Source organism: Populus trichocarpa, chromosome 6 (assembly GCF_000002775.5).
Source record: "Populus trichocarpa isolate Nisqually-1 chromosome 6, P.trichocarpa_v4.1, whole genome shotgun sequence".
NCBI classification, from domain to species: Eukaryota; Viridiplantae; Streptophyta; class Magnoliopsida; order Malpighiales; family Salicaceae; genus Populus; species Populus trichocarpa.
In genome coordinates, this window is record NC_037290.2 from 17,909,622 (window position 1) to 17,926,849 (window position 17,228).

General features: G+C 36.6%; 1 protein-coding gene and 1 long non-coding RNA gene across 3 annotated transcripts; one reads left to right on the forward strand and one right to left on the reverse strand.

Annotated features, from left to right (window-relative positions):
* Positions 1-634: 634 nt before the first annotated feature.
* LOC7485288 (fasciclin-like arabinogalactan protein 4) lies at positions 635-2,231 on the reverse strand. Its single transcript, XM_024603548.2, has one exon. The coding sequence runs from the start codon at positions 2,137-2,139 to the stop codon at positions 859-861; it is 1,281 nt and encodes a 426-aa protein (XP_024459316.2). The 5' UTR covers positions 2,140-2,231; the 3' UTR covers positions 635-858.
* Positions 2,232-2,488: 257 nt separating this feature from the next.
* Positions 2,489-11,088, forward strand: LOC112327941 (uncharacterized). 2 transcript variants are annotated; one of them, XR_008059430.1, is made up of 3 exons: positions 2,489-2,827; positions 9,558-9,895; positions 10,071-11,088. It is a non-coding gene; the product is annotated as an uncharacterized LOC112327941 (long non-coding RNA). The 2 variants fall into 2 exon arrangements; XR_002982469.2 differs by lacking the exon at positions 2,489-2,827 and adding an exon at positions 4,714-7,077.
* Positions 11,089-17,228: the final 6,140 nt, after the last annotated feature.

A 17,228-nucleotide genomic window follows, 5' to 3' on the forward strand; every position in this document is an offset into this window, starting at 1 on the left:
ATTTGGGCGACAAGGAGCTGGTTGCACCGAAATTCTTAAATCCATTTTGGATTTTGCAATCCTCTCTGCTGTTGATACCCACCAGTAGCAGAGCCAGAACCAGGTTGTCTCCCCAGCAACTTGAAGCTCTAATTGCTCCATAAACTGACGGCAGGGAATCTCTTATTCCCAGTAAAATCATAAGCCTTTGATGTATCCAAAGCCTTCAGCTGGAACTCCCAAACGAAACAAGCCAACAACCACCAATTTTGCAAACTCAAACTTCTCCTCAATCATACACTTTCAACACAAGTACCAATGAGATCAACAATGCAACAGTACAATCATCTCCTGCTGCCAGACCAATTTGTTTGTTATTTTTAGGATAGAGCATGTGCTATCAGGGGTGCATTTAGGGCAGAACTCATCGAGGAGATTGATTTGGACATAAAAAATCAGTATAGTTATGGCTTAGAAAGGTGAAACATAAAGGAGAGATCAAACGCAAAAGAGAACACAGCTGCAAACCTCATAATTAACTAACAACAACACTGTTGGAGAACATAACAAGCTGCCAGAAAAAAAAAAAAAACTATTTCCTTCTTCGACTCTTATCAAATTTTTATAACAAAAGCCAAGACAAAGGGGGCAGAACTGCCAAAAAAAATGATGCTCTTATGATATAAATTATTCAAGGAACTACACAATTCACACTTCTACATCTACCTCTACAATGCCACATACAGGAAAAAAAAAAAAAAAAGACGAAGAAGAAGCACAAGACAAGCTACTTTTGTTGCCCAATTCAAGTCAATAACCGTGTACAAAACCCCCCCAAAAAAGGAAAAGAATTCATTGATTATGAAGTGCAAAATACCACTAAATACAATACCATACAACAAGAGCACAAAGCAAAGGTAGAGTACTGAACCGCTGTAACCCTCCAACTCCAGACTTCTCTTCTCTAACACCCGGTGCAGAGGACAACATTTTCGGCGAACTCTCTGGCGACAAAGCAACAGCAGGCGGCAGTGCATTTCCCATATCAGAATTCCCTGGCTTACTAGTCAACACTGGATTCCTCCCAAAAATCTCTTTAGGCAAAAGCACTTTTGAAACCCCAAAAATTGCAACAGGGTTCTGATCAAAAACCGTCTGCGTAACAGACGCCAGAACAATCCCTGAATCAATCGCAACCGACCCATTAGCCCTCGAAATATTTAAAGTAAAACTGCCAGCACCCATATCTTCAGTAGCCAATGTAGGCTGCACAGGATTAACAATAGACTCCAATGAACCCAGAGGGTAATAAGAATGTAAGACATGGAATTTCAAGACATCAGCTTTCTTATCAGCTGGCAATGACTGTAAACTAACATCAGTTTCCGACAGATCTGAAAATGCAGAATCAGTAGGCACAAAAAGAGTTATTCCAGCTCCTCCTTCATCGGCTTCGAATTCCTCTACAACACCAGAAGCAGATAACAAAGATGCTGCGACAAAAAAACTGCGGCCATCAAGTAATGCTTTAGTAATATTCAAACCCAATGTGGGCCTTGTTTCTGATGCCATCAAATCAAACCCATATGGGACTAAAAGAGAATTCACTGAAATTATTGAAACATTGTAAGGAAGAGTCTTTATCAGGGACAAAACCGTGGCGTTTGAGGAGGAAAAAGGGGATGGAGAGGAAATAGTGATTGCGTTTGTTACTGGGTTTCGAGTTATGTTAACAGAGCCAAAGTTGGAGGAGGCACGGCCGGTTGTTTGGAAGAGGGTGGTGATGAGGGCCCCAGCTGGGGGAAGTTGGTGGAGGTCGGAGGAAGAGAGGTATTGGAGGAGGATGTGGTAACGAAGGAGGTCGGTGAGGGAAGAAGGAGAGAGGCGGCGCGTGAGGTCTAAAGAGGAGGAAAGGTAAGAATTTGGGATGACTAAGAGAGTGAGAGCAGAGCGGTTGGAGAGGTCTGAGGTTATAGAGGGTGTGGAAGCGAGGAGGGAAGTGAAGGAGGAGAAGTCAGGGAAGGAGGAGAGGAGGGCTGTTAGGTTGGTTATGGCTAAAATTGGGGTGATGGTAGTGGTGGTGGCGAGGAGGAGGAGGAGGAAATAGGTAAGTGTGGTTGTTGGGGTAATTTGGGAAATGGCTGGATTGATTCGTGCCATTCCCCTGGGGTTTCTTTTTCAGGATGTAGCAGAGAGAGAGAGAGAGAGAGAGGGGAGTGAGTGAGAAGGAATGGGACTGATTTTGATGTGGAGAAGGAAAATGTGTTAAAAATGTGTTTTTTAGGGGAGGAATAAGGAAAGTTTCAGTCCTTGAAGGGGCTAAATTGAGTTTTTTGAGGGGCCAGTATATAACGTTTTGATCTTTGAGGGGCCTTTGCTTACAATACAATATTCGAGCAGTGCCCCTTTTCTTACATCACTCTCTTTCAATGCAATCCTCCCTCTCTCCGCTCAAAGTTATGATCTCCTTTTCTTTTCATGGCATCACTGTATTAGGTATGGCTACTTCTCCAATTTTTTTCTGTTTTGCTTTTATTTTATGCATATTGGGTGCTCTTCTTTATATATGAATGTGTGTTTATTATTTCAATCCTTTTATTTACAAATGAAATTGAATTGCTTTGTGGAAACCTAGTTCTAAAAACAGAAGTTCATAAATATGTGGAGACCATTTAGGAGGATTGTCTTGCATCTCATCTTGTTTTCTCTGTTGATCTTGTTGTTTTGTGTCTCCAATTCCTCTGATTTTCTTGGCGTTCAAAGTCAACCATGAGTTCTTGAGTTCTCACACTATCAGATCGCACACCTACTAGCAATTACTACATGACTTACATAAGCGTCCTAGCAGGTTGTCTTTTTTTTTTTCCCTTTACTTTCCTCTCTATCTTAGATTTGTTAAACTGTTTTATGTTGATGCTAGTTTTAGTGCTTATTTTGATCATGATGCCCCTACAGTCTTGCTCCCAATTGTGGTTAGGATCTACTTCTCAAATATCCTCTATTTGCTGCAAGTTTTTATTATGTGTTTCCCTCGTTTAGAACAGTCATAGTAATGGAAACAAATCGAACCCTATTATTGTCATGCACACTATATATGGATATATATATTTTGCCCTAGTATGAGCGCTGACCTCCCTTGGCTATCGACCATGATGAATTCTATACCCAAGAAACCCCTAGATATGTGGAGAGATGTTGGGCAGCCATTAAAGGACTACAATGGAAGAATCTCTTTTAGGGATAAAGTAATAGAACCCCCCTCCCTGTGATTGTGATCGTGCAGATCTTCTCGAGAGGAATTTGGTGTGGATCGAGTTTGAGAATGGCAATAGGTTTTTGCCTAAGGTATTTATAGAAGATGGTCTTTTCAGTGATCTCTGCCTTCCATGGCAAGATTCACTTGTCATCAAGCTTCTTGGCAAAGAGATTGGATTTTATCAGTTGAATACTAGATTAAGAAATTTATGGAAGTCGACGGGTGGTTTTGAACTGATGGATGTTGTCAATGGCTTCTTTATGGTAAAGTTTGATCTTGAAGAGGATAAAGAGAAAGTTATCAATGAAGGCCCTAGGATGGTGTTTGATCATTACTAAGCTGTTAATCATTGGTCGGCGGATTTTGTATCATCATTTGCTAAATTAAATCGTACAATGGTTTGGATTTGTATCCCTAGTTTAAACCTAGTATTTTATGATGAGAATCTCTTGATGGCCATGGCGTTAGCCATTGGTAAGCCCATTAGGGTAGATATGCATACCTGCAATGTAGAGAGAGATAAATTTGCAAGAGTTTGTGTTGAGATTAAGCTCAATAAACTAGTGGTGGGTAGAATTTGGATTAAAGATTATTGGTATAATGTTGAGTACGAAGGACTTCACATAACGTGTGGGAAGTGTGGATGCTATGGCCACCATGACAGTGATTGCAAGCTAGTCAAGAAGACCGGACCCACCAAGGTTGAGTCGAATGCTGCTACTTAAGTGGAGGTGGTGGCGGAGGAATCACGCAAGGTGATGGAAGCCATGACAAAATCTAATCCCATGAAAGACACGCAATTGTTCCTGTTACACATGGTGACTGGTTGACAGTTACAAGGAAAAAAAAATCATGAATTGATCACAAAGCTAAGAATAAGGGGATTGGTTATGGAAACGTACACAATAGATTTACTGCTTTTAATAGAGCAGTTGACGTGTATCCTAAAAATCTTGGAAGTAGCTAGACCAAAAGTTTCATGTTGGGGAGGGTAAGGGCTCGAATCCTACTAGATATGTGTGGGCATAGCAGAAAAAGAGATTTAGGCGAGATGAACCCACTTTAATCCACCCCAAGCCTGTTAATGATATTTCTACATGGAGAATTAATAAGGGAGTGCTTGTGGGAGCCCGCAACCATGTTTCCAAGGAGGGGTCGCGGCGAGACATAAGTAAACCGATTGTTTTTTCTGCTGAAGGGTAGGGTTGAGCAAAAAAACCAAAAAACCGATTAAACCGAGAAAACCAGAAAAAAAAAATAACCGAAAAAATCGAACCGTGAAGAAAAACCGATTAAACCGATTAAAATTTTTAAAAAACTGACCGGTTCGGTTCGGTTTTATAAGCCTGAAACCGAAAAAACCGAACTGAACCCAAACCGAAAAAAACCAAGCCAACCTGGAAAAAAACCGAGCCAAACCGGTTTTTGTCCTAAAAACTGAACCGAACCGAAACCGGTCGGTTTGAACCGGTTTCGGTTCTTTTTTTTAAAAAAAAGTTTTGGTTTGGTTATTTTTTTTTTTTAAAAACCAAACCGAACCGAAAATGATCACCTCTACCGGAGGGTCTGATGACGGTATGACAGGGAGTATCAAAGGCAAGTAAATAATGCAGCACGTGGAAGGGAATTTGAGTCCAGGTTTTATTTCAACTTCGATAGGTGTCAATTCTCATACTTCGGCCTTTGTTTTGAAAGACACTCCTCCTGACCTAGGTATTGAGCTTTCTTTTGTTACCCGAACTTCAGAAGGAACTATGCCAAGGGTTGAGGGCATGGCTATGTCCATTAATTGTTAAGGTGATCAGGGGTTTAATGAGGGGATGACTATTCAGATGGATGGTGGGCAGTAACTATTCTGCTATACTTTTGCTACTTATTATCTATCTTTTTATTATGAATATGTTTACAGATTTTTCTATAATCTCATGGAATGTTCGTGGTGGTGCTAATAAGATAAGAAAATGCCACTGCAAAGAATTGGTAAGGTATAGTCCTCCTTTGTTTGTCTTGTTGGAAACGCATGCCAATTTTTTGAAGGTTAAGAATTTTTGGTACAGTAGTAGTTATACTCCAGTGGCTGTTTCTGAAGCCCAAGGACATGTCAGTGGCATATGGATTATATCTTTTGTTAGCTTGGTCTCCTTTTCAACCTTGGATATCACTAGGCAATGTGTTACCGTTCAGATTTTTATGGGAAGCAACTCCTAGTTCTTATCGGCAGTCTATGCCTCGCCCATTCCTAGAGTTCGACTTCAATGAAATATCTTCTCGTTCAGAAACTTGAGGAGATCTCTTCTCCTGTGCTAGGGCTTCACGTTTCTTGCAGATGATGTCAGATTGTGAGGTTTCAAATTTGGGCCACCAGGACCCTAATTTTACTTGGCACAAACATATTCATGGGGTTCGTTACTTAGCAAAACGGCTTGACAAAGCACTGGCTTCTTTGGATTGGCAAACTAGTTTTCCTAAAGCTTATGTTGAAACTTTATGCAGAATTCACTCTGATCACAACCCGATTATTCTACCGTGGGAGATCGCTAGACTGACTTGTGAAAGATCTTTTAGGTTTGAGGCAGCCTGGACTACCCATTCAGATTATCAGGATATTGTTTGTAGTGCTTAGGATAGAGGTTGCCATAATGTCCTGAAGGGGCTTCAGGAGGTTTGGTAGGATTCTATTTCTTTCAATCAACACACTTTCGGGAATATTTTCCACAGAAAAAGATAGCTTGAAGCTCGGATTAATGGTGTCTAGAGGTGTCTTGAGCATTATACTGATGATTCACTTCTTTCTTTAGAAAAATCTTTACGTCATGGTTATAAAGTTTTAGGTTCCAAAAATCTAGAGAACAGTGGGTTACTCATGGTGATAGGATATATAAAGTTCTTTCAAGCTCAGACAACTATGCGGAGAAGACGGAACAAGATTAACGGGCTTTTTCTCTCTGATGGGACTTGGTGCACTGATGATTCTAAACTGCAGGAAGAGGCCATCTAGTTTTATAAGAATTTGTTCTGCCCTAAGGTAACTGTTACTGCTCACTTTATGGAGTCTGTTCCTTTGCCTATATTATCTTCACAAGGAATCTCTAATTTAGAGAAACCAGTTTCTAAAAAGGATGTTTATGCAGCTCTAATGAGTATGAGATCTTTTAAATCTTCGGGGAAGGATGGCTTCCAAACTGTTTTCTTAAAAAAAATACTAGAATGTGGTTGGGGATGACATCTGGCATCTGGTTCAAGCTGCTTTTATTAATGGATGTTTTGATAAAGATCTGACTAATACTTTTATTGTGTTAATTCTCGAGGAGAGACCCACAAGTTTGAAGTAGTTTCGCCCTATTAGTCTTTGTAATGTAGTTTATAAACTCATTACTAAGGTGCTAGTGAACAGGCTGCGACCTTATTTAGATGATTTAATTGGCCCCCTCCAGAGCAGCTTTATTTCTAGTCGGAGTACTACTGATAATGCCTTTGTTGCTCAAGAAGTAATGCATCATATGCATCACTCCAAAAGCAAGCGGGGTACTCTGGCGGCAAAGATTAATTATGGGAAAGTCTATGATAGGGTGATACGGGACTTCTTGTAGTCCATTCTAGAGGATTTCGGTTTAACTCCTGGTATAGCATCTCTAATTATGTTCTGTATGAGGTCTTCCTCCCTCACTCTCTCATGGAACGAGTCTAAGCTTCACTCATTTACTCCTACTTGTGGCCTTAGGCAAGGAGACCAATTTCTCCTTACTTGTTTGTTTTTTGTATGGAGAAATTGGTGTGTTTAACTACGAAGAAAGTTTCAGAGAAGATTTGGCATCCTATCCACCTTTTGAGAGGGGGGCCAGGTATATCTCACTTATTCTTCGCTAATGATGTCTTGTTATTTGCTAAAGCCAGTACTGCTCAGATGCAGATCATGACTAATGTGCTAGCAGACTTTTGTAATGCTTTTGGGTTAAAATTTAATGTTGACAAATCTAGGGTGATGTGTTCAAGAAATGTGCAATGGAGAATTAAACATGACATATCTCAGCTCTTTCCTATCAAATTTGCTAGCAGTCCTGGCAAATATCTTAGGTTCCCTCTTATCCAAGGGAGAGTTAAACGTCCATATTTCAACTTTATTATTGAAAGAATTCAATCCAGGCAGACGGATTGGAAACAAAGGTTGCTTAATAAACTAGGGAGGGACATGCTTGCTCGAGCAGTTATTTCTTCAACCCCCACTTATGCCATGCAAATTTTTTGGCTCCCTCAATCGATTTGTAATGGTATCAATAAATTGATCAGGAATTTTATTTGGGGAAGGTCCGATGGAGAAGGTGGTCTTTATTTAGTTAATTGGGAATCGGTTTCATGCCCAAGGAGAATTGGAGGTCTAGGAATTCAGGATACTAGAGCTGCGAATGTTGCTCTTTTGGGTAAAGCAAGCTTGAAATCTTTTTAATGCTAATAATAAGATGTGGGTGAAGGTTTATGGCCACAAGTACCTTTGTAATAACAATTTGTTTACAACTACAGTTTCTGTTAATTCTTCTATCATTTGGTGGTCTCTTGTTAAAGCTTTAACTCGGTTGTGAGAAGGCTTCATTTATAAGCTAGGTGAAGGGGATATTTATGTCTGGTTTGACCCTTGGTTAGAAGAAGGGCATTTGAGCAATCTTGTTGAGTACGTGAATGTGTTAGATGTGAACTACAAAGTGAAGGATTTATGGACTAATGAGGCTTGGGACTTTAGCAAGTTGGCAACGTACATTCCAGAGGCTATTAGATACTGCATAATGGCTAGCCCCATTCCTTTATTACCTGGTGTAGTAGATAAAGTGATTTGGGCAGCTACTATGACAGTGGTTTATTCTACGAAATCCGCCTATTTGTGGCTTTTGAATAGAGATGGGCATGTCCGAAGTGACTTGAATTGGAGTTGGCTATGGAAGTTAAATGCTTCAGAGAAGTGTAAAATGAAGTTTGGCTGATTTTCCATGACAACCTTCCTATAAATCTGGTGCATTTTAACCGCCATATTGCTCCTAACTCTAAATGTTGCAGATGCAATCACGGGGTGGAAGATGTCCTTCACTGTTCGAGGGATTGCAGGATTGCAATGTTTATTTGGCAGAGTCTCGGGTTTGACTCAAGGGCTGACTTCTGGTCCTTCGATGCAAAACAGTGGTAAACTAAAATGCTGGCTAATGACACTCAATTCCTTTTTCTTGTGGCGATATGGTGGCTTTGGAGTCATAGAAACATGGTTGCTTACAGAGATGGGTACAAGGGGGACCAGTGGTTGTTGAGGCAGACTTTACATTTTGCAGCTGATTGTCGTGTGAGCTGGAACGGTAGGGATGCTGCTCGTTCAAATGCCACCATGATCTTTTGGCAGCGTTCAATCCAGGGATTCATTAAATTGGATGTGGATGGAAGCTTTATTGGTAATCCTGGATCTATAGGATTTGGACGACTTCTTAGAGAATGGAAGGATAATTGGGTGCTTGGATTTTCTGGGATTCATTAAATTGGATGTGGATGGAAGCTTTATTGGTAATCCTGGATCTATAGGATTTGGACGACTTCTTAGAGAATGGAAGGATAATTGGGTGCTTGGATTTTCTGGATTCGCAGGTTATGGTCCTAATTTGCTTCTAGAGCTCCTCGCCTTGAAGCATGGCCTCTTGATTGCTTGGAACTATGGTTATAGACAGGTTCTATGTAACTCAGACTCTATGGATTCTCTGCAATTGATTAAAAATTGTGACATCGATTTTCATCATTATGGTTTCATCATTATGGATATTCGTTCTCTCCTCTTAAAGGAATGAGAAGTTCAGCTTCGTCATACTCTAAGAGAAGGCAATTGTTGTGCGGATTTTCTTGCCAAATTAGGTGTAAAGATTGGATGGAGCTTTATATTGGGGATGATCCCCCTGCAGGGTTATCCTCTCTTCAACTTGCTAACTCTATGGACATTTGTTTCTGTAGAGGTTCTTAGTTTCTGCTTTTTATTTCCCTTGTACAAAAAAAAAACACTATATATAGGTATGAATGTAGTTATAACTTCCCTGAATCTTTGAGGGACCCTTATTGAATGTTTATATCACGGCCAAAAAATGTATATTACAAACAAAATGACAGAGGTGTTCTCCTTGGAAAAAAAAAATTAGAGAAAGAGGCCACTTGTTTTCTTTTTATTATTTTTGTTGCTGTTATCTATATTTTGATCATTTATTAATGGTAATGCTATTTCCCCTACGCATTTGTTTCTGTACTTCTGTGTAATTTCTTATTATTATTATTAAGACCTATAAATGTTCCAAGTCCTCTTCAGGAAGGTGGCTGGAATACACAGAAATAATACGGCTCAGGTGCCCAAGATAGCAAATATGAGCAAAGATTGTCATAATTGGAAGCCAGTGAAAGAGGAGTTCACATTTCCTGCAAACTCTGCTCCCTTCAATAGCTGCAATGCCTCTACCATTGTTGCAATTGTCTAATTGGGTTAAATAATTCTCTTCGAATTCTTACAGTTTGCCTTCATCATCAGCAGTTTAATGTTTTGCTGATCTGTGCTTTGTGCAGGTTGATAAAGATCACCTTTTGGTTGCTTATTTTGAAGGTCCAAAAGAGGGAGCACCTGATGTTCAAATTTGGATACAGACATACAAAGTAATTATTCCTCCTGTCTGTTTGATCATTTTCTCAATTAATAGTATGTGGCTGATGCATCTAATTTTTTTAAAGAAGCTTGTTTTCATGCTCTTTAGTAATCCTCCTCCGTAGTATTTTATTTTGTTTATGAGGAAAGAATAATTTTGTTTTAACAAAAAAATCAAATCAACAGGGCTTTCCAATCCTGCTGCATATCTGCTGATGGGATTTCTCCCAAAAGGCCCAATTGTAGTACTCCAAGGTGGCCAAAAAATTATCAAACAGTTGCTTCCGCAGAGAAAGATACTTGAAAATTCTTGAACTCAACTCCATTCAAATGCACCATATGAGAAGGAACACAGTCTCGAGATCTTACGATCTTCCTTCTGCAAAACCATTCCAATTCATCAATAACAAGTTCTCTATCTTTTTTGTTTCTGTTCCCCTACCTATCACAAGGATCTTGTCCCACATATGTCCCAAGCCAGTGAGCAATATTAAAACATTGTTTCAACACATGAGACTCTTCCTTCCAGTAGCAGTAAACTGCACTTCCTCGGTAGTTTAAGTGACATCAATTAACTCACTGTTGGATTCAAAAGATTCGTGTAAAAAAAGCAGTTTTAGGAAGATCCTGGACCAATCCATTGATGCCTTCACTTCTTTTAAGCCCTCTTGACTTAGTTGCCTTTCTTTAACTGCTGTGAGTAATTGATTCATTGTCAAAGTTCCTCTTCATGCTCCTCTTTGGATTTTAAGATTGTTTATCTCATATGGGTGGGTATCTGCTGTGCATGATGGTTACTGGCAATCGCCTATCATTGTTGATGAACAGCCTGATGTTCCTATGTGGAACCCTTTACTGTTCAAACTGTCACCAGAGGAGCTACTTTTGTCATATAAATTCGGTCAAGACAAAAGTAAAACTTCCAATCTCCATGGTCTTCCATTTAACTATTCCTTTTTGTAGTCAAGTTTTCCCAAATAGTATGTATATGAGTTTGTTGGTTGTTGGTAAATTCAAATGTTTTCATCTAATTTCAAGAACACAAAAGGCTATTCTGTTTTGTATATCGCGTGGAATACAGAATGCCATACATTTTTCAAGTCTGTCATTATACCATATATTCTGCATAAGAAAATTATGCCACATCGAATTGAATTCTTAATCCCACGGGGGGAATTGAAAAGAAAAGTAACTTTTGATGCAATACTAGAAGACTACTTCTGTTTACTTATTTATTGTCATGTTTATTCAGGAATATATTATTCTTAGACTATTTAGTATTTTATTGTAATTTTCTTTGTAATAAGTAAGCTTGTAGTTTTAATTTTATAAACCAAAAAGATGTTTTATTATCCAAGAGTTACAATTCATGAATGGAATTAGAGTATAAAATTTCTTTTTTGAGTTATTAAGTATATTTTATAATCAAGTTGTTTAAGTTATTTGGATCCTACTTCAATTTTATAAACCAAAAAGATTTTCTATTATCCAAGAGTTACAATTCATGTATGTAATCAGAGTATAAATCACTCATTCTATGAATGTAAGTATTTCTTTTTTAAGTTATTAAATTTATTTTATTTTCAATTTAGTTATTTGGTTATTTGGTTATTTTTTCAGTTGAACTACTATTTATATGGGAGTGGATTTAATCATATTGATATTCGTGTAATTGAATAATACAAATAGATCTAAGACTAAATTTAAAGTTCAAACCAATTATCTTAAAATTCTAATCTTAAGTTTAAAAGTCTTTTTAATTAAGACAAATATAAAAAAACTTGCACCAACCATCACTATAAATTCCAGAAGAAGTCTTTCTTGTAGATTCCAAAGGTTTAGCCTAGTGGATTCTAGGATTTTTGGTTCATGGTTCAGGGAGAAAAGTGAGCTTAGATTCCAAGCATTTATTTTTGGGAGGGAGCTGTTTTGATGGATAAAAAAGGGTTGGTGATTCTTTGTTCATGTGGATTCAACAAGCAGCACATGCAGAATTCAAGTTCTAGGTTTTCTATCCTTCTCAGATGGTGTTTGGTTGACAGAAAGTTCACGGAATAAGAGGGAAAAGTAAGCCAAGAAATTGAGTTTACAAGCATTTTTTTATGAGGGGAGACATTATGTCAAATAAAATTTTTCATAATCCTTTGTTCTTATGGATTCAAAAGCATAGAATTGGAGGGGAAAGTAAGCCCAGAGGGGATATTCCAAGCAATTCATTCAATTCAAATCCTAGACATCAGTTCAATCCATAAACCTTTTATCCCTTGTTGGCAGGAAAAAAAAATATAGGGTTGCCAAGCCAATAGCCTTCTTGTCACTAAGAAGAAGAGGTGGCAGAATCTTATCTATAGGAGTAGTGGAGTGACTTAAGTTGAATAACTTGCACTGCTACTGTTGGCAGACAAGTGAAGATTCATGCAAACAACATTATTTGGGTCGAGAAAGAATGTGGTGTGGGAGGTGTTAAGGTAACTAATTGAAGTTCGATTTAAAATCTTTGCCCACTTCTCTGGCACAAGTTTGGAGAAATATCCTATATAACAATTTTTCAACAGGATACAAAATTCCTAAATTTACACAACTATAAATTACTTCTCTGAAAAGAGACAACACAACTAGAAATCAAGTGACTGAAAGTCTTCTTCTAGACTGTTCACCTTTAATCAGAGAGGGAAAAAAAGAGTAGAAGTAGAATATCTAGAGCAAGAGTCAACTTGGGAAGCTTTGCTGTCTTGATGGATGTTTATGATTATGTTAGTTTGAACTTTGAAGCGCATAACTCCTTAGTTGAGATAGATTTTATAAAGATATGCCATTTCTTCATGTAAGTCTTTGAATTTGTTAGATCCCCTGAATCAAACCAATGATATGTTTGTTGTGTTCTTCTTCCACTATTACCTTCATGAAACTGCCTCTTCTTCTTTCACCTTAACATTATCGGGTCTAAGAATTGTCTCTTCTGCATTCCATATAATTGTTGGCTTATGCAATAAAGAACAGGGTGGATAGTTTCGTTGGTTCAGAAAGTATGATATGACATCTAAGCATTTGATTTACTGTAATTGTGTGTATTGCTGCACAATTCTGTGCAATTGTTGGTGAACATTGTTAAATAGTCACAAGATTATACAGAAGTGATATACTAACTAAATAACACTTTTAACCTACAACATTGTTCCTGTTAGTATAAATTTAAGATTTTAGATATACTAGGAGTCTGGGACAATTAGTGTAACACCCCAAAATTTGCATTTGACTTAGTTAATGATTTCTTTATAATAGTGCAAGATTAAACAAAATCAGTGGGCAAAAGCCGAAGAACTAAAGAAAAAAGGGTTAAAATGCAATTACTAACTTAAGTAGATGTAGGATAGATTTGCATAGTTAAGTAGGTGAAGGAGAACAATGATCAAGTTTGTGAAGTATGACAATTTTGCATAGTCATATAGATGAAATATAGATGAAGTAAGACAAGTTTTGGCATGTCATGCTTATAAGGTGTCGAAAGGAAGTTAGAGATATGCTTTCTTTTAGAATTGCCAGAACTAACCACAACTTTTCTTCCATTTCTCGAACCTAAGAGAGAGCTAAACACCATCCTACAAACTAACACCACCAAATCATATCTTCCTTGAACAAGTTGTGATTTATTAAGGTTTAGTACCGTTTGGTATTGTGGTTGTGAGTGAGGTTCACCCGCAGCCACAAATATTGTTGTTTAGTAATGCTCTAAAAGTAATTTTTTACTGGTAAGGCCCACATGAACTGTGGTTGTGCCACAGGTTTACAAGAAGCAGCTCTTTGCTACTTCTTGTGTTGAGAAAACCCATGAACAGTGGAGCATGCAGTGGAGACATTCTCCACTATTCCGGTCGGATCGGTCCGGTTCAAAGCATTGAACTGGGTCCGACCCAACAAAATAAAAAAAATATTTTTTATTTTTAATTGTGTTTTATTCGAAGAATTAGTGTTAAACATTATTCAATGACACTACATAAATTAGACGGAGATCACTTGATGACGTACTATTTACAGAATTTGATCGCAATCCCAATTTTATTCATGATTATATTTTACCTGATGTTGTTGCGCTCTTAAAAAATTTATAAAAACTGTAGTCCTTATCGGATGTATTTCATACATGATAGAATTGTAGATAGTTTAATGGAACAATAAAAAATATTTTATATAAAGTATTATTTATTTCATGATGTAATAGCAATAGTTAAATCTACAATATTTAAATTAAAAACCATCAATATTAATATATATTTTTTAAAATTATTTTATAACCTCAATTTCAAAAGCATTCTTAACCAAACACATTAAACTACTTTTTGTTCAACCTCAATTTCAACCACAGTTTTAACCAAACATATATTTTTCCAAACCAACCTCAATTAAAAGTACTTTTTATAAAAACAATTTTTTTTCAAATCACAACCACAACCACAACAGCTACCGCATTACCAAGATCAATAGAGTTGTTAGAAAGACAACCAAAGATAGATTGTGAGATTATAAAGGAAAGCAAAGGAAAGAAAGTGAAGGAAAAAGTAAAGGAATAGGGGCTAAAAGCTTAAGGTGAGTGATTAAATTAATAAGTATGCATAAATCCTATTCATTTAGATACTTTTATGCATGAAGAAGTTCTTTAAAGGCATGTTGGATTTTCAGAATATATATTTATATGATACAAACCAAGTTATGTCCAGATTTGGCCTAAAAATATTTATTGACCAGTTTTGCGAGATCAATCATATCTCTCAACATCGGATCGAGCTAAAATTTTACAGGAAGATACTAGACACATGAAAATATATTGTGATGAATTTTCAAATAAATATAATTTGGGAACATATTATTTTAAAGGGTCGAAGTTACTACACAAATCTTGTCAAATTTGTCAAACTAGATCTTTGTGTACTGTTGAGGACATATTTGGAGCTACAAGTGGAATTTTATTGCAATTCAAGTTACGTTGGAAACTAGAGATCTTAAGATTCTCAATCATATATGGTAGGCATAGTAATTCATCCAGACGAGAGAGAACGACGTGTTTGAAGTCAAGATTGAATTCTACCAAGAATGTGCATAAATTAGAGATTCGAGCTACAAGAAGGAACTTTAGCATGAAGAATTTGTTTTATTATTATATTTCATTTATTTATTTAATGTTGAATAATTATTTTTAATTTGGGTTTGTTCTGTCCCATTAAACATTGTTTAGGAATTTATTTCATTACTGGACTTACGTTAGTTGATTACTAGTTTAAGCCTATTAGCTTGCAACCCAAAAGGTGTCCATTAGGGTTACTAGTTGAGCTATTATATAAGGTTTTATAATTTGAAATTTTCAGTAGTCATGGATTTATGGAAAAAAAACTTGTGTTTTGCGTGATGCAACACGTTTTCTTTGCTGGGACAAAGAACAAATTTGACAAGGTTATCTCTTGATCCAAGCTTCATTTGTATACTTAGGGTTCTTATATACAAGGTTATCTTTGGATCCAAATCTTTTTCCAATACCTTTGGTTCTTAGGTATATGTTTATCTCTAGGTTAGAGTTCTATCAAACTTGATTTTCAGTTTTTTTGGGTTGTTATCTACTTTATTGAGGGTTGCTTAACCACATGATCAAGATATTTGCATCAGTTGGTATTAGAAAAAAAAAGATTAGATGTTATTTAAAGTATGTTTTAAATATGCTGCAAAAACACATATCATAGAGAACCTTACGCAAGCCACATCAAGATCGATTGAAATTTCATATACTATTTATTGAGAGTAAAATCACACCGTATATCAAATTTTAGCTTATGTTGACATCGTTTGCTTCGAGGTTTCAATTTGGGGTTCAATCTTACTATAAACTAATCATACATGAGTTTTTGATACCTAGGCATAAGAGAAAAACCTATAAACTAATATTTGTTGTTTTTTGGTATAAAGAGTATTGCCTATTAAATTTAAGGTCATTCTGATATCGTTACATATGAGTTTGAATTTTGATATTTAAAATTGCATAACAAGTCAGATTTTCGTCCAGTTCTAAAACATATTCTCTACTATTTTTTTGACCAAATCATTTTGTTTCTGTTATATTTGGGTTAAGTAGGAGTCAAATAAGCATTTTCATTAATTTTTACATCTGTTTTATTTCAAGTCTTCGGTTTGTCCACAATTCGTTTGAATTTGTATTGCTACTCGTGAAATCATAATCGTAGTTTATTCTACTTGTTTTCAGTATATTTATTGATTCTTGAGTCTAAATTTATAATTGGATTGCATTTTGAAAGCCACTGACTTTGATTTGTTGAATTTCAATTCTGAAAGAATTGAAAGAAAGCAAGTTGAAAGGTAAAAGGCGCAATGCGCATATTAGAGTGAAAAGCCTTTATATGTGTGAAACAAGAGCGTTGTTAGGATATATTTTGTGCTACTAATTGATTTTTGCATATTCAAGTATGTCTAAAAATAACGAGTCTGTGACATCAAAGGTTGAAGACATTTTCCAAATACGAGCTTTTGACAACAACTTGAACTTTTGGCTAGTTTGACCAAGAAGCCAAAAGATGATATGGATTCGATGAAATAACATATTAGTCAGGCTGATCACCAAGGAAATACTGTCTAAAAAGTTATACAGAATGTTAACACTAACATTAATGAGTTTGTTGATGATAATGTAGATGTGGGTGATAATGAATATGAATTTGTGATAAGGAAACAAATTTGGGACGAAGAAAGCAAAAAGGAATGTGACTTTTGGCCAGGGTGGAGTTTTCAACTAGAGGGAGAGTTCCCGATATATTAGGCATCATAATGATTCAGGTGGAGAGTTAGGCACCATTGAGTTGAAAATACCTACTTTCAAAGGAAAAAATGACCTGAAGGCATATCTAGAGTGGGAAAAGAAGGTTAATTTGATCTTTAACTGTCATCACTACACATAACATAAAAAGATAAAACTCGTTGTCATTGAGTTTATGGATTATGCACTAATATAGTGGGATTAGTTTGTTTTGAGTAGGAGGAATGATGAAATGCGTATTGAGTCATGGGATGACATGAAAGTCATAATAAGGAAACAATTTATTCCTAATTTTTATTACAAAGAGCTCTTTCAAAAATTACAGAGTTTACATCAGGGTTCAAAAAGTTTGGAAGATTACCACAAGGAGAAAGAGATTGCAATTATCAAGCTAATGTTGTTGAAGATAGGGAAGCTATTATGGCTAGGTTTCATAATGGGCTGAATAGAAAGATAGCTAATGTTATTGAGTTACAACATTATGTGGAGCTAGAGGACATGATTCATATAGCTACAAAAGTGGAGAGACA

Bases quoted from the DNA above. Each gene is read 5' to 3' on its own strand.
- LOC7485288 (XM_024603548.2), bottom strand. From the start codon at position 2,139: ATGGCACGAATCAATCCAGCCATTTCCCAAATTACCCCAACAACCACA.